Here is an 18,499-nt window from a genome sequence, read left to right as displayed (position 1 = left end):
GATTGGCAAAGTCCTTACAAACAGTATTACTTTACTTACAAGAATTCTGTAGAGTCTCCCTGCCAACAGCAGAAGTTGAAGCATGTAGCTCATGTGTGAAATCCTGTTGCTTGAGCTCAGATTTCAAGGATGCATGTAAATCTCATTCCAGGTCTGTCACAGTGCAGTTAGGGCTGGACAAGACACTCATTCCTAGGCAGGTTTAAGATCCATAGCAGTGGTGACACATCAGATGATTAAAGTGAGGAACTGACTCTGCTCTTGCACATTCTGAGTAGGGTTGTAGAATCTGGAACCAAAGGGAACTAAGCCAAGACCTTCCAGTCATTCTGAGATAAACTAAATAGCTGAACTTTCCAATAAAACAACATTGGACTCAGTCTGGAGGAGAGTTTGCAAGCCTCCAAAGATATGTGGAGCAGTAAAATGTGCAAGATGAGCTGAATTCAAGGAAAGAGGAAGTCATGGATTTGTGCTCATATATAAAGTGTGTAACAAATCTTAGAAAATGTTCTATATCCTTTTCTTTAACATGACTGTTGCCCCATCAGTAAGCTGTGGTGTGTTTATTTTTCCCTTCTTCTATTGCAGGAACCCCTCAGTGTGCCCCAGACCAGTTCCTGTGTGGGAACGGGCGTTGTATTGGTCAGAGGAAGCTCTGCAATGGAGCAAATGATTGTGGAGATGGCAGTGATGAGAGCCCGCATCAAAACTGCCGTAAGTCGTCCAGGTTCAGTCCTAAATATAAATGGAGGCACTGTGATGTGTGGGAGTCTATCTGTTGTTGCTAAAGGATGTGTATAAGGAAGAAAGCCTGGGCTGTGATAATGGGAGAGAAGTGAAGACTGAGGAAAAAGGCCTTGGTGGTTTTGCCAATTACATACTGCAGACAAGGAATAATAGGGAGAAGATTATGATCTCAGGTATCAAAGTTTGTCTGCAGAGACAGTGAAGCCTAAAAACGTAGTATTCTGAGCTTCATTGTCGCCTTTAGTTATGGCCTGCAGGGGAGAGTTCCAACTGTGTCCTCCCCCTCTTGCTCAGCCTGTTCTGAAGGGCAACTGCTGCCTGACAGCTGAGAACACAAGCAGCTGCCTTGCGGTTTCAGCTCAGTTATCTTTATGTGTTCCTTTCACAGGTCCACGAACAGGGGAGGAGAACTGCAATGTTAACAATGGTGGCTGTGCTCAGAAGTGCCAGATGGTACGAGGGATGGTGCAGTGCACCTGCCACACAGGTTACAGGCTCCTGGAAGATGGCCGATCGTGCCAAGGTGGGTTTTTGGAGCTGTAACCTCCTCCCTACTGCTTTGATGTGCCTGAAGTTGATGGCTATGATAGGGTGCAAATCAGGGCATGGAAGCAGAAGCAGGCTGTTGATGATCTCATGGTAACTTTCTCCCTTTGTTACATGCAGATGTGAATGAATGTGCTGAGGAAGGATACTGCAGCCAAGGCTGTACCAACAGTGAGGGAGGCTTCCAGTGCTGGTGTGAGCAAGGCTACGAGCTGCGACCTGACAAGCGTAGCTGCAAAGCTCTAGGTAAAGAGAAGTTCAACCTTATTCTGTGAGGGGGGCATGTGTGTGCGTTGGTCCAGTTCTTATAATTTTGTCGCTAAGGCTTCATTGGCAGAACTATGATGTTCACCAAACCAACAAAAGGAAGTACCTGGATTTGTATTAGATATACCCCGGTTGTTGGTGAATGCCTGTGAAAATTTTGTGTGAATTTGACCATGGAGAGATACTTCATTGTTTCTTTACCCTGCCAGCAGAACAGCCTTTGCCTTCTTTTCCTAGTCCCTGGTCATTCCTGGTGACCTAGACTCTGGGACAACAACAGCTTCCTGCCGTAGCCTCTGTTCAGGAAGTGTCTTAACCTTTCCAGTCAGTGAGGTTCTATCACACCTCCTTGTGATTTGACCCTTGATGCTGATCACCAGTCCTGAATGCTGTGAGTGGCTGCTATATGAGCAGGTGCTGATTTTTAAGGACACCTATACACTTGTTTAACTTTATTCCTCAGTTCCTCTGATGTAGGAGTTGAGGAATTAGAAATTCCATTTAAAGAATTAAGATTTAATTAGGAATTCCCCTAATTAAATCCATAGAGGATGTTGACAGTGTTTACCTTTTTTTTTTTTACCTCTGTGTTGGAAGTACCTGCTGAGTTTATATTTTGCTGAGGCAGCTTTCAACTGTGTCTTGTCTGTGGTAGATGATGTGGTAGACCATGTGTGTTAGTTTGGCTAGGAGATGGATATAAGAAAAGGAAACTGTGGTTAAGCTGCCAAGTGGCTGCCTAGTAGTATGGTTTCAGAGGCTCAGGTGAGGCAGGCTTATGTGGGACCTGGAATTATCACTTCTTGCTGAGTGACCACTTGCCAAAAGGTTGAAAACTGCTCATCTTTGAGTTAGGACTGTGTATTGAGGATGTGGAAACAGCTCTCTGAACTGTTTTGCACTTGGGAGTTTATTTCTTGTTGTCAGTACTGCAAAACTATGTTCTGGGACTTGGTGTGAAGGGAATGGTAGGTGGGACCCTATTGAAATACTCTAATGCTGTCTTCCTATATATTCTTAGGGCCAGAGCCAGTGCTGCTCTTTGCCAACCGAATAGATATCCGACAAGTGTTGCCTCATCGCTCAGAGTATACGCTGCTCCTGAACAACCTGGAAAATGCCATTGCCCTTGACTTCCACCACAGCAAGGAGCTGGTGTTTTGGTCTGATGTCACTCTCGATCGTATCATGAGGGCCAATCTGAATGGTAGCAATGTGGAAGAGGTGGTTTCCACAGGGCTGGAGAGCCCAGGTGCGTCACCACAAAAAAGGCAAAAATCTGGGGACTGACCCTGGTATGAGAATAGGGGTGGGTGGGTGTAGAAGAGTGGGTACTCAGCATTCAAAGCGGAGTGCATCTCCCTGAGCAAGGGTATGGGTTGGATAGAATGGGTGTGAGATTGATGTCTGCCTGGAGTTAATCTTGGCTGATGGGGAAAGATACAGGAGGACTGAATTGAGCCTCTTCTGAGGGAAAGGAAACTATTTTTCTGAGCAGATCCTGCTCCTGGTTTCATCCTGTGCTTAATTCTCCCCTGGAGATAGGTGGGCTTGCTATTGACTGGATCCACAACAAATTATACTGGACAGACTCTGGGACGTCTCGAATTGAAGTAGCAAACTTGGATGGCACTCACAGGAAAGTGCTTTTGTGGCAGAACCTGGAGAAGCCTCGAGCAATTGCCCTACATCCCATGGAGGGGTGAGTGAAAACTTAGGACCCCAGTGAGCCCTCCATGCAAGTGCTTCCAGGTGAACGGTGAAAACCCCATCATTGCTCACAAAGTCTACCTGTGAGTTCAAGCCTTCATTTTGTACTGCCAGTTTGGGGAACCTGGCAATGTTGGGGGCCTTCAGAGCCGTAATCCTATTTTGGGCCCTTCAGGTTTCACCAGCCTGAAAGTGCTGAGTGTTATCTTGTTGGCTGATACTTCTCCCTTGGCTGTGACCCAGTCTCATGCTCAAGGTCACTGAACTGATATTGTTTTGCCCTGATAAGGAGCGATGCTGGGTGCAGTATGTGGGACCTGAGTTTTCTAGCCTGTCTCTCCCTGCCTCCTCCAGCACTATCTACTGGACCGACTGGGGTAACACTCCCCGCATTGAGTATTCCAACATGGATGGCTCTAATCGGCGCATCATTGCGGATACACACCTCTTCTGGCCCAATGGACTGACCATTGACTATGCAGGACATCGAATGTACTGGGTGGATGCCAAACATCATGTCATTGAGAGGGCTGACCTCGATGGGCAGAACAGGAAGGCTGTTATTAGCCAAGGTAGGTAACAGGACTATGTATGGGCAGTGCTCTCTGCAGTAGAGAAGACAGTTGCATAGTGCTCCTCTGAGTTTCAGAGATACTGGCTCCTGCTTCTATGCTTGTCTCCTTTCACTGTGGGATGAATTCTGCCACCGCTGAGGGGGGTGGGGTTTGCTACTCAGTCTTCGGTGGACAAGAAGGAAGATTGTCTGTTATGTTAGTGTAAGTTGGATTTGAGTAGGTTGCCTGTGGCAAGGTGCAAGGGGTGGTGAAAGAGCTTTCCCTTATCTCCTGCTAGCCTGAGTCACAGTATCACAGTATCACAGTATGTTTGGGATTGGAAGGGACCTCGAAAGATCATCTAGTCCAATCCCCCTGCTGGAGCAGGAACGCCTAGGTGAGGTCGCACAGGAACATGTCCAGGCGGGTTTTGAATGTCTCCAGAGAAGGAGACTCCACAACCTCTCTGGGCAGCCCATTCCAGTGCTCTGTCACCCTTACTGAGAAGAAGTTTTTTCTCAAATTTAAGTGGAACCTCTTGTGTTCCAGCTTGATCCCATTACCCCTTGTCCTATCATTGTTTGCCACCGAGAAGAGCCTGGCTCCATCCTTGTGGCACTCACCCTTTATATATTTATAAACATTAATAAGGTCACCCCTCAGTCTCCTCTTCTCCAAACTAAAGAGACCCAGCTCCCTCAGCCTTTCTTCATAAGGGAGGTGCTCCACTCCCTTAATCATCTTCGTTGCCCTACGCTGGACTCTCTCCAGCAGTTCCCTGTCTTTCTGGAACTGAGGGGCCCAGAACTGGACACAATATTCCAGATGGGGTCTCACCAGGGCGGAGTAGAGGGGAAGGAGGACCTCTCTCGATCTACTAACCACCCCCCTTCTAATACACCCCAGGATGCCATTTGCCTTCCTGGCCACAAGGGCACAGTGCTGGCTCATGGTCATCCTGTTGTCCACCAGGACCCCCAGGTCCCTTTCCCCTACACCGCTCTCTAATATGTAATTTCCCAACCTATACTGGAACCTGGAGTCCTGTTGGATCCGATTATATCCCTGGATTAAATGTCTATTACAGGCCTCCCACACCCATTTGCTATCACCGTATTTGAGGACAGTTTATACTGGACAGACTGGCACACCAAGAGCATCAACAGCGCCAACAAATTCACAGGCAAGAACCAGGAGATCATCCGCAACAAGCTCCACTTTCCTATGGACATCCACACGCTGCATCCTCAGCGCCAGCCAGCAGGTAACTGCAGAGAGGGTAGAGACCCATTTCAGCTGCTCCACCTGCTGCCACCCACCCTATAAAGCCGGGGGATGGCAAGCCTGAACCCAGCCTAGCGACACATCCACTGCCTCCTTCCAGAGCTGCTGTGGAAATTGGTCCATCCGGCAGTTTAGTTGAGGTCCCTCAGACCCGGTAACCTGGTGTTAGGTGTTACCACAGCTCCCCCTGCTGACACGTGGGAGAGGAGGCTTGTCAGTAAGAAATACTTGTGGCCTGTTTATGCAAGACCTGTTTTGGGAGGCAAAAAAAGTCATAAGTGGGCACTAGTAATGATTGACACGTCCCTTACTCCTCTTCAGTTGCTGTAATCTGCTCTAGAAGTGGATTGAGTTAAATATTTTATTTTAAAATTGAGCCCTGCAAATGGAGTTAGTGCTTTAGTTTCTAAGTTTCCTTATTAACCTCTGGGTAAACAAGTTATCTTATCCATGTGGGTCTTGACACCTCAAATGGTGTTTTCCCTCTTTTCTCTGCTCTTTGCTTTATGTGTGGTTGTTTTTATCTTTGGCTACTTGAGCAGGGAGAAACCGTTGTGGGACCAACAATGGGGGCTGTACTCACCTCTGCCTGCCGAGCAGCAAGGATTACACCTGCGCCTGCCCCACGGGCTTCCGCAAGACCAGCAGCCATTCCTGCGCCCAGAGTAAGTGAGGTGGGACCACAGCCTGCATGCTCAGATGTTCAGTGGGTGGCAGAGGGTTGGCAGTGGCAGTAAGGAGCAGCAGTTGCTTCCAAGGAGATACAGCTGGATAGACTGAGTTGGTAGTATCAAGGGCCCTGCCAGAGGAAGCTTCATGTGTTTGATGCATTTTGCAGGTCTGCATTCCCATTGCCCTCACTAGGCTTGATGGGTGGGGATGCAGCAAAGCTCCATCCTTGGGTCCTTATTTCAGGGCTGCTGTTTGTGCCATGCTACCTGCACAGCTCATTGTTTCCCCAAAGCTCCCATAGGAGCTGCGTCAGTAATGAACAAAAAATTCAGTGCTCTTGATTGCCACAGTTTCTCTTGGTTTGCAACCATGTGGGAGAATTAGGCCATCTCCTAGATTCTCAATAGACAGCATAGCTATTTACTTTGGAGGGAGATCTGTGCCATTCTTTGAAGAATATGGTTGACTTTGGTCCCTCAGCATAGGTTACCTCTGGGAGACAGGTCTCTACTACTCTGTTTTCCCCTGCCCGGCTCAGCTTCCACCTCCCCAGTGATATTTTGCTAGCAATAAAGTCCTGGGCTATGACCTGCCAGGGAGAGATGATGTAAGTGGTTAAGGTTGGATATAGCAGGGAATTGTCTGTGTCTATCACTGTGTTGTTGAACTTAGAGAAATTAAAAGAAGACCTTTCGACCTTTGATCAGGTCTTGACAAGTTCCTGCTTTTTGCCCGAAGGATGGACATCCGTCGGATCAGCTTTGACACAGATGACCTGTCAGATGATGTCATCCCCCTTGCTGACGTTCGCAGTGCTGTGGCTCTGGACTGGGACTCAAAGGACGACTATGTCTACTGGACAGATGTTAGCACTGACTCAATCAGCCGAGCAAAATGGGATGGATCAAGCCAGGAGGTACGGTGTTAACTACATGTGGAGGTCATCTAGTCAAGAAACTCCTTGAGCATCAGATTTTAAGCCCCCGGGGTACACTGGCTTTAAGGGCCTGCAGTTCATGCTGGATTTATTGTTCATTAGCTTGCCTAGTTCTGGCTCTGAGGAGCCCTGAGATCACTGAACACTTCATACACGTTTGTTGTATATTCCCGCTTGTATGGAAAACCTTGAATTGAGACACAAAGCATGTTGACTTGTGAGTTGTGGTCAGTTCCTTTGTTGTAGCCCTAAAATCTGAAAGGAAGAAGTATTAAATCCTCTGTTATGTACCACATTTGCAACAAGAGCCATGCTCCATGTGAATGCTTTTTGCACCTGCCCTTAGGCTAATGTTGCCATAAATGAAGGGAACTGAGTTCAAAGTTTGGAGCTGCAGTTTGAACAGATATGACAAATAGATATTTCTCAAAACGTAAGATTTATTTCAACTTCTACATCCTTAATGCTCTCTCTCACATGGCATTGTTCTGCTTGGGCTTTTGCCTCTTGAAAGTTAACAGTCGTGAATGGGTAGTGCATTAGGCAAGTGCTTTCTCTCTAAGGTCTAATCTTACTAAGGATTTTTTCCTTTTCTTTCTATGTAGGTTGTGGTGGATACCAGCCTGGAAAGTCCAGCTGGACTGGCAATTGACTGGGTCACCAACAAACTATACTGGACTGATGCAGGTACTGGGATCCTCTGCTTTACCTAGGTTTTTGTCTTCCTTATTAGTCATGAATGCTGAAAAACAGCTGATTCATTCTGTCTCATTACAAATTTGTCTGGGTTTGTCTAGCAAAGTTTCATCTTGTGTGCTTCTAAGTAGGAGCTGAGGTGAAATCCTTAGTGTACTTCTCTTTGCAATATTCCTAGTACTAATTCTGTAGAAAGGTTTATAGAAGTCAAGCCCGACAGTTGTCTTGCTGCAGAGCTTGTGATTGTGTGTGTTTGTGTGTTTACATATCCCCCAACAGTGCATGGCAGGGTGCAGCAGATAGTATTTGGAAGATGTTCCCTGCTGGAGAGTCGTAGTTCAGAGAGATGTCAAGTCATTCTTCTTTAGCTGTTCTCTCATGCCCATGTAGATACTTCGGGGGCTTATGAAGGGGCTCATTTACATTCCTACAGGACTCATCACCAGTGATGGCCACAGAGCTGACCTGAGAGAGGTGACACTTTGAGCCATGTTTCTTACCTGTCTTCCAGCTATGAACAGAGATGGACGGAGGGAAAGACTGCATTGTTGTAGGGATGTTTTATGCCTTGGTTCTTGTGGTTCCAGTGGTCGCTGACCTCTTTCTTGTTCTCTCTTGACTTTTGTAGGAACAGATCGGATAGAGGTCTCCAACACAGATGGAACCATGAGAACTGTTTTAATCTGGGAGAACTTAGACCGACCTAGAGATATCGTGGTGGACCCAGTTGGAGGGTGAGAGACTTTTTTTTTTTTTTCTTTCTGGGGTGACATGGCAACTCTTGTATGTCTAAAGGTCTTTGATTTTTGGCAATTGACTTTCTCTCCAGTGCCATTGTTCTACATTCTACCAAAGACTGAAATTAGAGACCAGATTTCGGATGCTAGTGGGGCAAGATAAGCAGCGGTGATTGTCTGCTGTGCTGTGTAGCGTACAGGAGCTGGCTGTTGGTTTCATTTGTTTATCCTTGAGACATAATAACTAAAGATGTGGTACAAAAATATTGAGAATGAGGCCATCTAGATCTTTTCTATTTCACACCTATTGAATCTGTATTCAAGCTCTCTGCTTATCAACCAGAGTTCAATCAGAAGGATCTCCTCAGGTGAATTACTGCTAATCTCAAGCAAGCTGTAACTTTAGTGGCCTCTTGGCTTCGAAGAACTGTGTCAAATTATTGAGGGATCAACTATGCCATAGAAAGCAAACCTGAGTAGAATAACTGAAAGAAATGCTTTCAGTCACAGATTTTGCTTCTGAATCATAAGACCTTGTGGAGCTGGGGATAGGGTGGATAGGAGGAAGTTTGCCAGGCATTGCTTTAGAAGCACTGAAGGTCTTGAATAAAAGTGTGCTGTTCTTTCCTTGAGTTAGTTACTGGAAGACCAATGCAGCAAGAGTATAAAGGGCCAGTGGTGGAGACTGGTAAATAATTGGTTAATCTTTAGACCTGGAACTATTAGCTTGAACATTTTCCTCCATGTTGTAATTAGACCAGCACTTGAGCAGTAGAAGTTATATAAATTTGAGTGTGATCTTAGGTACATTACAAGAAGCTAAGGCTGGATACAAGTACAATATTAGCCTAATGATGCTTTATGCTAGGGCCTGAAGGCACCAGGCTCTCTTGTTTGTAATACAGCCTGGCCATAGTGGCAGTGAAGGAGAGTAGGCATTCACTTGTGTCTGGGCTTGTGTTCAGGTTCATGTACTGGACCGACTGGGGAGCCAGCCCAAAAATTGAGCGTGCTGGTATGGATGCCTCAAACCGCTTGGTGATCATTTCCTCCAACCTGACATGGCCAAACGGCTTGGCCATTGACTATGAGTCACAGCGCTTGTACTGGGCAGATGCAGGCATGAAGACCATCGAGTATGCCAGTCTGGATGGAAGCAACAGGAAGGTAAGGAAGCCGTCTTTGAGGGGGGAGTCTGGGAGCCTGAGGTGTAAATCCTAGAGCACAGAGTGCTGATGGCCTCTGCCTCTCTTTCCAGTTGAAAGTGAAATGTCCAAATCAAGACATGCTGAGCTGCATTCACTGGGAGAGAAGAGCTCCCTTTCCATTGCAAACTGTGTGTGAGGGAACCTCCTTTTGAGGGCTGAGGTTGCCATATCTCTCTCTTTTTGCTGTGACTGTACAATATGGTGTTGAGAGGGGGCAAGGGAAGCCTCTTCCCCTTAGTGACTTCTTAGTAATGTTTTTTCGGGGGGCTGGGGGTAATCTGACCAGGTGCTGATTGGGAGCAATCTGCCTCACCCCTTTGGACTTACTCTTTATGGCGAGAGAATCTACTGGACAGACTGGCAGGCCAAAAGCATCCAGAGCGCAGATAGAAGGACTGGGCAGGCTCGGGAAACGCTGCAGGACAATCTGGAGAATCTTATGGATATTCATGTTTTCCACCGGCACAGGCCACCAGGTACAGAGGTCGCCCCAAGCCATGCTGAGCTGAGAGCTTGCTCAGGTTTTGGTATGTGGCACAGCTCTCCTGCAAGGAGCTGACCATCTGTCAGCCCTCCATGCGTTAAGTCTCTGGGTGGAATATGAGAGCATGAGAATAACTCTCAGCTTGGTATTTAAGGGCATTCTAGAATGCATTTCTGTAGCTGATGCATCCCTTTTTTGTGCCTGTGCTACTGGCTTATGGATTTCTCATCCTCTTTCCTATAGTACATACAGTGTGTGAAGTTAACAATGGAGGCTGCAGTCACCTGTGCCTTTTGGCACCTCTTCCAAAAGGTTACAGCTGTACCTGTCCTACTGGGATCAACCTGCAATCTGATGGCAAGACCTGCTCCCCTGGTGAGTCCTCTCTGTTAGGATTCGCATTGCAGTTTTGTATCACAGCAACATTTTGTTCCTGTCTTGTTAGAGAACAAAATTCACTTTTATCTGCTTTACCCCTTGAAAAAAAATTTCATGCCTCTACCTTCAGTTTGAGTGGGAATTACTATGAAGAAGCTTACTGATAACTGGACTGATGCAGAAGAAATTTTTCTTGAAATTATATTGGTCAACTAAACCAGATGTCACATTTTTCCCCATACTTTTGCCCTAATGTTGAGGTGGATTAGTTTTTAACGACAAGGTGCTATATTGTTTAATAGGCCTGTACAGACTTCTCCCATGGACCCTTTGTGCAGATTGTGGAAGGCACTCAGCTTCAGTCCATGATACATCCACTTTTTCTCCTTAGCAGGAAAAAACTGACTCCTAGTTCCCATTTCCCACACATATTAGCAGAAGTAACTCTTCTATGAGTGCACTCCTTTTCAACTTGGATGTAAAAAAGCTTTCAATAACATTCAGTAAAGCTTTTGTACCCAGACTCCCCGTAAGATCTGTCTGAGACTTCCCCACTGAAGTGAATGTAACCTCCAGGATGTTCAATAAATTATACCTGCTGCTGACTGAACTTGTTTCTCCCTAATATCTTTCCATTTTCAACCCTCTGCAGGAATGACGAGCTTTCTGATCTTCGCCAGAAGGACTGACATCCGAATGGTCTCTCTGGATATTCCCTACTTTGCAGATGTTGTTGTCTCCGTAAATGTCACCATGAAGAACACCATTGCAATTGGAGTGGATCCTCGCGAAGGTCTTAACTTTTTACTGTATCCGACTGTCTGTTCGAAAGGCAACAAGTGACTTCATATGAAAATGTCTGAGTAAAGATCCAGATCTTACTAGAGGTTGTGAATTTGGGTAGTGGTGGTTTGGTGTTTGTGGGTTTTTGGTTTTTTGGTATGTGTGTGATGTTTTTTTGTTGTTGATTGGTTAGTTGGTTTTAGTATGTGCTGCAAATATTCCTTTCCAGTCAGGAGAAACTTGCCTGCTATATTGATAGAGGTTCCCATGCATTTCTGATTTAAGAAAGCTTTCCTCCTGGTGCTGAAGCCTTTTACAGCAGTAGAACTGACACTCTGGCTGTTTGTGTATACTAAACATCTGGTGCTATGTTGGCTGTAAACTCACTGTTGTACAGTAAGGTAGATTATCTGATTGCTGTCCTCTGGCATGTTTTGAGAAATCAAATATGGGACTCTATAACTACTAGCTGGTAATATGTTATGTATTCTTTGTCCTTGAGTAAAGGTCAGAGTGCCAGTGCTCCTGCATATTTTGGGGAGGACTGGAATGAGATAATTTGTACTGATTTATAACTCTAGCTTAATAGTCCTGTGCTGCTCTTAGTCCTGTGCAGTCAGATCTGTTTTGAATGGAGTAGCTGGTAGTCAGAGACCTGGATCTGTTTTTTAAGGATTTCACTGTTTGGTTCAGAAAATTGTAGAATAGTCTGGTTGAAAGGGACTTTCAAAGGTCATCTAGTCCAACCCCCCTGTAATGAGCAGGGAATCTTCAACTAGATCAGGTTGCTCAGAGCCCTGTCCAGCTTGTCCTTGAATGTTTCCATCTACTCTGGGCAACCTGTGCCAGTGTTTCAACACCCTCATTGTAAAAAATTTCTTCCTCCTGTCTAGCCTGAATCTCCCCTCTTTTACTTTAAAACCATTACTCCTTGTTGTATCACAACGGTCCCTACTAAAAAAGTCTGTCCCCATCTTTCTTACACGCCCCTTTTAAGTACTGAAAAGCTGCAAGAGGGTCTCCCCGGAGCCTTCTCTTCTCCAGGCTGAACAACCCCAACTCTCTCAGCCTTTCCTCACAGGAGAGATGTTCCATCTCTCCAATCATTTTCATGGCCCTTTCAGGCTTTGGTATGGGCTTTTTTTTAAGTTTCTCTTTCTTCTACCACCCAGGAAAGGTTTACTGGTCAGACAGCACACTGCGGAAAATTAGCCGGGCTGCCCTTGATGGCTCACAATTTGAGGACATCATCACTACAGGTAAGAGAGATTTTGGCTTGTGAGCCTCTCACCTTCATGCAGCATGAGAAGAGAGATTCTCTGATACCCTGGGAGAATAAGTTTTTGGCAGAAGGGCAAGCGAAGCCTAGAGTAACTGCCTGTTGAGGTGTAAAGGGGAATATGGGAAGTTCCTGACTAAGCTAGGAGGATGAGCAGTGACCAATACACCTTTCTGTTTTCTCAGGTCTGTTGACTACAGATGGGCTGGCTGTGGATGCTATTGGCAGAAAGATATATTGGACAGATACAGGAACAAACCGGATTGAAGTGGGCAACCTTGATGGCTCCATGAGGAAAGTCTTGGTCTGGCAGAACCTGGACAGCCCTCGGGCAATAGCTTTGTACCACGAGATGGGGTTAGTGTTGTCAAGAGGCTATCTAGGAGTTAGAACAGGACTTCTGACCTCTGTTTCCATAATATTTGCTGGTATTTCCTCAGGTATATGTACTGGACAGACTGGGGTGAGAATGCGAAGCTGGAGCGCGCTGGGATGGATGGCTCTGGACGTGTGGTGTTGATCAGCAACAACCTGGGCTGGCCTAATGGACTGGCAGTGGATAAGGCTGGGTCCCAGCTGCTCTGGGCTGATGCACACACTGAGGTCTGATTCTGTCCTTCAGCATTGTTTGTCATTGGGTCTTTGGTAGCCTGAGGCTGTTTTGAAGCTCTTGAGCTCAAAAGAGCAAGGGGAACATAAGCTTCTATTAGAGTGTGGGCTATGGGGAGAGTGGACTTGAATAATGTCACTTGCTTAGACTCTGTTTCCCACTTGATATAGTAATTGCTAGCGAGAGAATCAGTGTTTTGAGTATGGGGCTGATGTTTACTTCTTTCTTTAGCGGATTGAGGCTGCAGATCTCAATGGTGCTAACCGCCACACCCTGCTATCTCCAGTGCAACATCCTTATGGCCTCACTTTGCTGGACTCCTACATCTACTGGACTGACTGGCAAACTCGCAGCATTCACAGGGCTGACAAGGACACTGGTGCCAATGTCATCTTGGTGAGGACAAACCTACCTGGCCTCATGGACATTCAGGCTGTTGATAGGACACGGCCCCTGGGTGAGTTGCTAGGCTGTTCGCAAATCAGGGGATGTCTGTGGTGATGAGGGGCCCTTCAGACCTGTCATTGAAAAGAGTCCTTTGGTGGACTGCATGAGTGATAGAGGAACTTCTCAAAAATTATGTTTTCTTTTCTTCTTCCTTCTTGTTTAGCTGTTTTTGCACTTCTCCCTATTTACCCAGCTCCGTAGGTCTGGTGTTTGTCTGTTACTGCATTTTGATCCCCTTCATTCCATTTCCTTTACTGGATTGCACTGACAACCTCATTCTCATACACAACAGAGCCACTTTCTTAGGAGGACTGAATGAGTCATGCCCAATTAGGCTCCACCAGAGTCTACTGGCATTGGCACTAATTCCTCTTAAGCTAGTTGCTGGAACTTTATTTGAAGTTCTAGTTACTTTTTTCACCAATCATTGCAGGCCTCGTCTTCCTGTCTGCCACTTCCTCTACAAAATCTCTGCTTCTTTAGTTGTTTTTAATATATCATGCTCTTCAACAATTCTGTGCCAGAGTCAGATTCCTTACGTTATTCTTTGTGGATGCTATACTACCCCATCTTGCCTCCTTGCTCTTCAGCGGGAGTTTGTTGTGCCGTGCTGTATTTTGGTGGAATTTCCCCAGTACATACTTCTGCAGAAAACTCTGTGCTGCTTCTTCTGTGGCTACTAACAGCATAACATCAGTGTTGACAGTACAACTTCACAATATAACTTAAAGCTAACCAAAACTGTAGCTGTCTGGGGTTGCGTTTTTTGGGATTTTTTTTTGTTGTGTTTTTGTGTAGGTTGTAGGGGGTTTTTTTTACAATTATTAAAAAAAAAAATTATGACCCTAATATGTCAGGCACTTTCAGCAGGCTTCTCTGATGCTTTTGTTTACTTGCCACTGTGTGCAGCTAAGTTGAAACAGAAGCTTCTTTGTAAGCCTGGCCTCTGGTGCATTGTCACGCTGCTTCCCCACAGGGTTGGATCTTTCTGTCAGCATTACCATTTGCAACAATTATAAAGCTAAACTGCAGTTGTGTGTATCTATCAGCATTTGGCTGTTCCTTTTTCTATGGGAAAATTATGATAAGCAAGGAATGCAGGTCAAGATTTTGCTCTTAACGATCCCCCTTCTTCTGTGCCTTGCTGTTCTCCATGCCCAACCATGCACCCACTACAAATCTTGGGTGGCAGGGAGGCAGTCTCTGTATGAAAGGCTGTAGATTCCCAGCAGGGCTGAGATGGTGAGGATGAACTCAGCTGCTAGCAAGTTGTGCATGTGTGTAGCCTTTAAAATAAAGCTTTGTTCTGTTGAGACCACACTGATCCTTCATCGATGGTTTCTCTATTTCTAAAGGCTTCAATAAATGTGGATTTCGTAATGGTGGCTGCTCCCACCTTTGCTTGCCTCACCCCACTGGCTTTTCCTGTGCCTGCCCCACTGGCATCCAGCTGAAGAGAGACGAGCAGACATGTGACTCTTCTCCAGAAACCTACCTACTCTTCTCTAGCCGTGCTTCCATCCGTCGTATCTCATTGGACACCAGTGACCACACAGATGTGCACATACCTGTCCCTGAGCTGAACAACGTCATTTCTCTGGACTATGATAGTGTGGATGGCAAGATTTACTACACAGATGTATTTCTTGATGTCATCAGGTGGGTGCCAGTCATCTGCTTGGCCAGGGTCCAGGTAATCCAGCTACTTGTGCTGGTTGTGCCGTGGTGAGCTGGGGAGTGTGCCACTAAGTTGGGGAGACTGAGATGCTGGCAATACACTGCTACTTACACCTTATCTTTGGTACACAGCATCATGTGTATTGCTGAACTAAATGCTGACAGTTTGTTTAGCCTGCTGGAGAGTGTAGAGAAAAAGGTATTAGGGAGGTAGCATTATGGTGGTTGACAGGGATCACACATGGAGGTGTGAAGGCTTTCTGGAAGCTACCTGTCCCTCACTGCCGTTTGTCATTGATTTCCATCCAGGCGGTCTGATCTGAATGGCAGCAACATGGAAACTGTCATTGGTCAGGGTCTGAAGACCACAGATGGCCTCGCAGTAGACTGGGTTGCCAGGAACCTCTACTGGACAGACACAGGACGCAATACCATAGAAGTAGCTAGACTGGATGGAAGCTGCAGGAAAGTGCTGATCAACAACAGCCTGGATGAGCCTCGAGCCATTGCTGTCTTTCCCAAGAAGGGGTAAGTACGGGGTATTGGTGGGGCTGGGAGAAGGGCTGTGCAGAGGCAGATTGGAAGAGGAGGTTTGTGGGAGGAAGAAGAGATGTGCCGTGTGAGTCTGCAGGTACAAGCAAGGGGCTGACTCTGAAGGACAACCATAATCAGGCAGACAGTGGATTTGAAGGTTGGGCAGATAGCTGGGAGAAGCAAGCTGCAGACTACATGATCTTTTTTGAACTTGAAGAATCTGGCAGTTAAATTCATAACTAAAGCTAAACAAAACATCCTTTTCTTCTTACACTTGCCTTTTATCTCTTCAGATACCTCTTCTGGACAGATTGGGGTCACATTGCTAAAATTGAACGGGCAAACTTGGATGGCTCTGAACGTAAAATCCTGATTAACACTGACCTAGGATGGCCAAATGGATTGACTTTGGATTATGACACCAGGAGGTCAGTGAAAGATTTTCTTATACTTGCCTAGGGTTAAGGGATGTAATTATTTTTTATGCCTTCTTAGCTTGGTTTATTGGAGTAGGGTTGTGGGGTTTGGTGGTGTTTTTTTTTTCTCTCTGATCCATCTTGGCTAGCAAATTATTAGAAAGGAAAGAGGGATTGTATAGATGGAATCTCACATCTTTCCCTGTTCCTCCAGAATTTACTGGGTGGATGCACATCTTGATCGCATAGAGAGTTGTGATCTCAATGGGAAGCTGCGGCAAGTGTTGGTCAGCCAGGTGTCACATCCCTTTGCTCTGACGCAGGTAAGATGATTTTCTTGCTGCCATCATTCTCCTTGACATGCTGATGAGTTGGACAGTGCAGCCTGGGGACAGGGAAATCTTATAGTCTGGGGAAACAAAGATGGCTGAGGGGATAGTACTTAACTCTTCTGTGGAGCTAGTGAAGAAAGTTTGTCTGAACTCCCGTGGGGTGTAGACAGTAATCTGCTTCATGACAAGAGGGGAGGGGGTTGAAAAGGCCTTTGTTTGGGGCCTTCTGCCACTGGGGATGTGGTTTATGGTTATCCTGCGTCTACATGGCTAAACATGCTAATGGCTGTGCTTTTTCTTTGCTGGGTCCTTGAGCAGCAGGATAGATGGATATACTGGACTGACTGGCAAACCAAATCTATCCAGAGAGTGGACAAATACTCTGGACGGAACAAAGAGACAGTCCTGGCCAACGTTGAGGGACTGATGGATATCATTGTGGTTTCGCCTCAGAGACAGACAGGTAAATAGGAGGACCTTGATTCAGGCAAATGCTAATTGGAGACAAAAAGCACTCTGGAACCACTGTGCTACTGTAGATGTCAAGCAAGATTGGCACCCTTTCTTGTACTCAGTTTGTTAATGTACCTTCCCTTGGCACATTCCTTGTCTGCCTGTGATGATTCAGTTAAGTAGATCTTAATGGTGTTCTGTTACAGCTTTGAGTAGCAAACATCACTCCCTGTGGTGTTCATTTGACATTGTGTTAAATCAGAAGAATGTGAGCTTTTTTTTTTTTTTTTTTTAAATCTGTTGAGCTGTGTTGACTAGCCTCCTGTCTAATGATTTCCAGTGCCTTCCTTTCAAGATTGCTCTAATCCTACCAGTGTCTGGCTATTGTCATCACTTTCTTAGCAGTTAGATGAAGGGCATGTGCTGGAGTTCTAGGAAGTGTCTCTGGCTGAGCTGGAAGAAAAGTTGTTGCTCTGAGCTCCTACCTGGTTATCTACAACATCTCTATCAACTTGCTTGTTCCTTCCAGGTACTAATGCTTGTGGAGTGAACAATGGAGGCTGCACTCACCTCTGCTTTGCCAGGGCTTCTGACTTTGTCTGCGCATGTCCGGATGAACCAGATGGGCGGCCCTGTTCTACTAGTGAGTTTACTGAGTGTCACTAGGGTAGTAGCTTCCATAAGTGAGCCACTGCCACTGGTTATGCAATGGCTGGGACAACCGGAGCATCTGAAGCTCTTCAGTGTATAAAAACTTATGCAGAGTCATATACTGGAAGTAAGGCAGTTGTGAGCAACAGAGCCTTCCTCTGTCTTATTTGCTGACAGACTGGGTTTGAGATGGGAAAGCTGCTCATATAGGCCATTTTGGAAACTCTCTATAGCTTATCAGACTTGTTATCTGTCCCACAAATTTGGGGTCCTACTTGTTTTTCTCTGTTGCTCTAGTTCCTGGTGTGGTGCCCCCTCATCCTGAACCCACCAGTGCAAGTGAGAGAAGTCAGACACCACCTGGCAGAGTAGGAACCTCAACAACCAAACCTCTCACATCCCTGGAAGCAGTGCAAGGAAAGTAAGTGCTCATGTTCTCTTGGAATTGGGATGTGAAAGTCCCAGCTTGTGCAAGGTGCAACATGTAGGCCCCATCTGGTTGTCATCATCCAAGTGTGCCTCTTCCTAGCCAAAAGAGGCAATTCCAGCTCCAGAATTCATGTACATAATGGGGAAAACCATTTTGACAAAGAATGCAGAACACTGCATCTCTCGCCAGCTCAGCAGCCATCTTTCTGTCCTATTAAAAAGTGTGTATAGGCTGACTGTGCTGAAGTGTTAAAACCCTCCTGAGACCATATCATTAATTTGATTGATTTCTGAAGTCCTAATTTTGAGAACTTATTTCTGAGAGGAGGAGAGGAGAGTGTGTTGCTTTAATTCACTGAGATATCTCAGACGTGACTCAGACATCTGCAGAAGTGGCTCTGCCCTGGCTACAAATAGAGAGCTTGTTTGGTGTAGAACAGAACCTTTGCAGCTCAAACATTTAAGTTACAGTGCAAGTAGTTAAGAGACTTTTTTGTGCTAATTCCCTGCAGCCTGCTATTTCTGCTACCCAGCAAAAACAACAATGAAAACAAACAAAACACAACAACAACAAAACCAAACCAACCACACAACAACAACAACAAAACCCCATATGTTCTTAAATATATGGCTGGGTTATTTACAAGGCAAAACTTTCACTTTGT

General features: G+C 45.8%; 1 protein-coding gene across 2 annotated transcripts in view; it reads left to right on the top strand.

The window, feature by feature from the left end:
- LRP4 (LDL receptor related protein 4) overlaps positions 1-18,499 on the top strand; it is an 84,230-nt gene that overhangs the window by 58,863 nt on the left and 6,868 nt on the right. The window contains exons 9-34 of one of the 2 annotated variants that reach the window (XM_082059200.1): positions 592-717; positions 1,139-1,273; positions 1,417-1,542; positions 2,585-2,815; positions 3,109-3,265; positions 3,628-3,845; positions 4,915-5,091; positions 5,654-5,776; positions 6,491-6,699; positions 7,326-7,407; positions 8,045-8,150; positions 9,119-9,320; positions 9,648-9,837; positions 10,089-10,220; positions 10,876-11,016; positions 12,179-12,265; positions 12,471-12,642; positions 12,726-12,888; positions 13,127-13,352; positions 14,698-15,001; positions 15,329-15,547; positions 15,847-15,981; positions 16,184-16,292; positions 16,620-16,764; positions 17,284-17,397; positions 17,703-17,826. In XM_082059200.1, coding sequence (XP_081915326.1) covers positions 592-717; positions 1,139-1,273; positions 1,417-1,542; positions 2,585-2,815; positions 3,109-3,265; positions 3,628-3,845; positions 4,915-5,091; positions 5,654-5,776; positions 6,491-6,699; positions 7,326-7,407; positions 8,045-8,150; positions 9,119-9,320; positions 9,648-9,837; positions 10,089-10,220; positions 10,876-11,016; positions 12,179-12,265; positions 12,471-12,642; positions 12,726-12,888; positions 13,127-13,352; positions 14,698-15,001; positions 15,329-15,547; positions 15,847-15,981; positions 16,184-16,292; positions 16,620-16,764; positions 17,284-17,397; positions 17,703-17,826 — 4,153 coding nt within the window. Of the gene's footprint in view, positions 1-591; positions 718-1,138; positions 1,274-1,416; positions 1,543-2,584; positions 2,816-3,108; positions 3,266-3,627; positions 3,846-4,914; positions 5,092-5,650; positions 5,777-6,490; positions 6,700-7,325; positions 7,408-8,044; positions 8,151-9,118; positions 9,321-9,647; positions 9,838-10,088; positions 10,221-10,875; positions 11,017-12,178; positions 12,266-12,470; positions 12,643-12,725; positions 12,889-13,126; positions 13,353-14,697; positions 15,002-15,328; positions 15,548-15,846; positions 15,982-16,183; positions 16,293-16,619; positions 16,765-17,283; positions 17,398-17,702; positions 17,827-18,499 lie in introns of both variants that reach the window. The other variant, XM_082059199.1, reaches the window with a different exon arrangement.

Source organism: Streptopelia decaocto (assembly GCF_964273445.1).
Source record: "Streptopelia decaocto genome assembly, chromosome: 7".
Taxonomy (NCBI): domain Eukaryota; kingdom Metazoa; phylum Chordata; class Aves; order Columbiformes; family Columbidae; genus Streptopelia; species Streptopelia decaocto.
The sequence above is the reverse complement of the archived record's forward strand: the minus strand, read 5'-3'. Positions and strand labels throughout refer to the sequence as shown.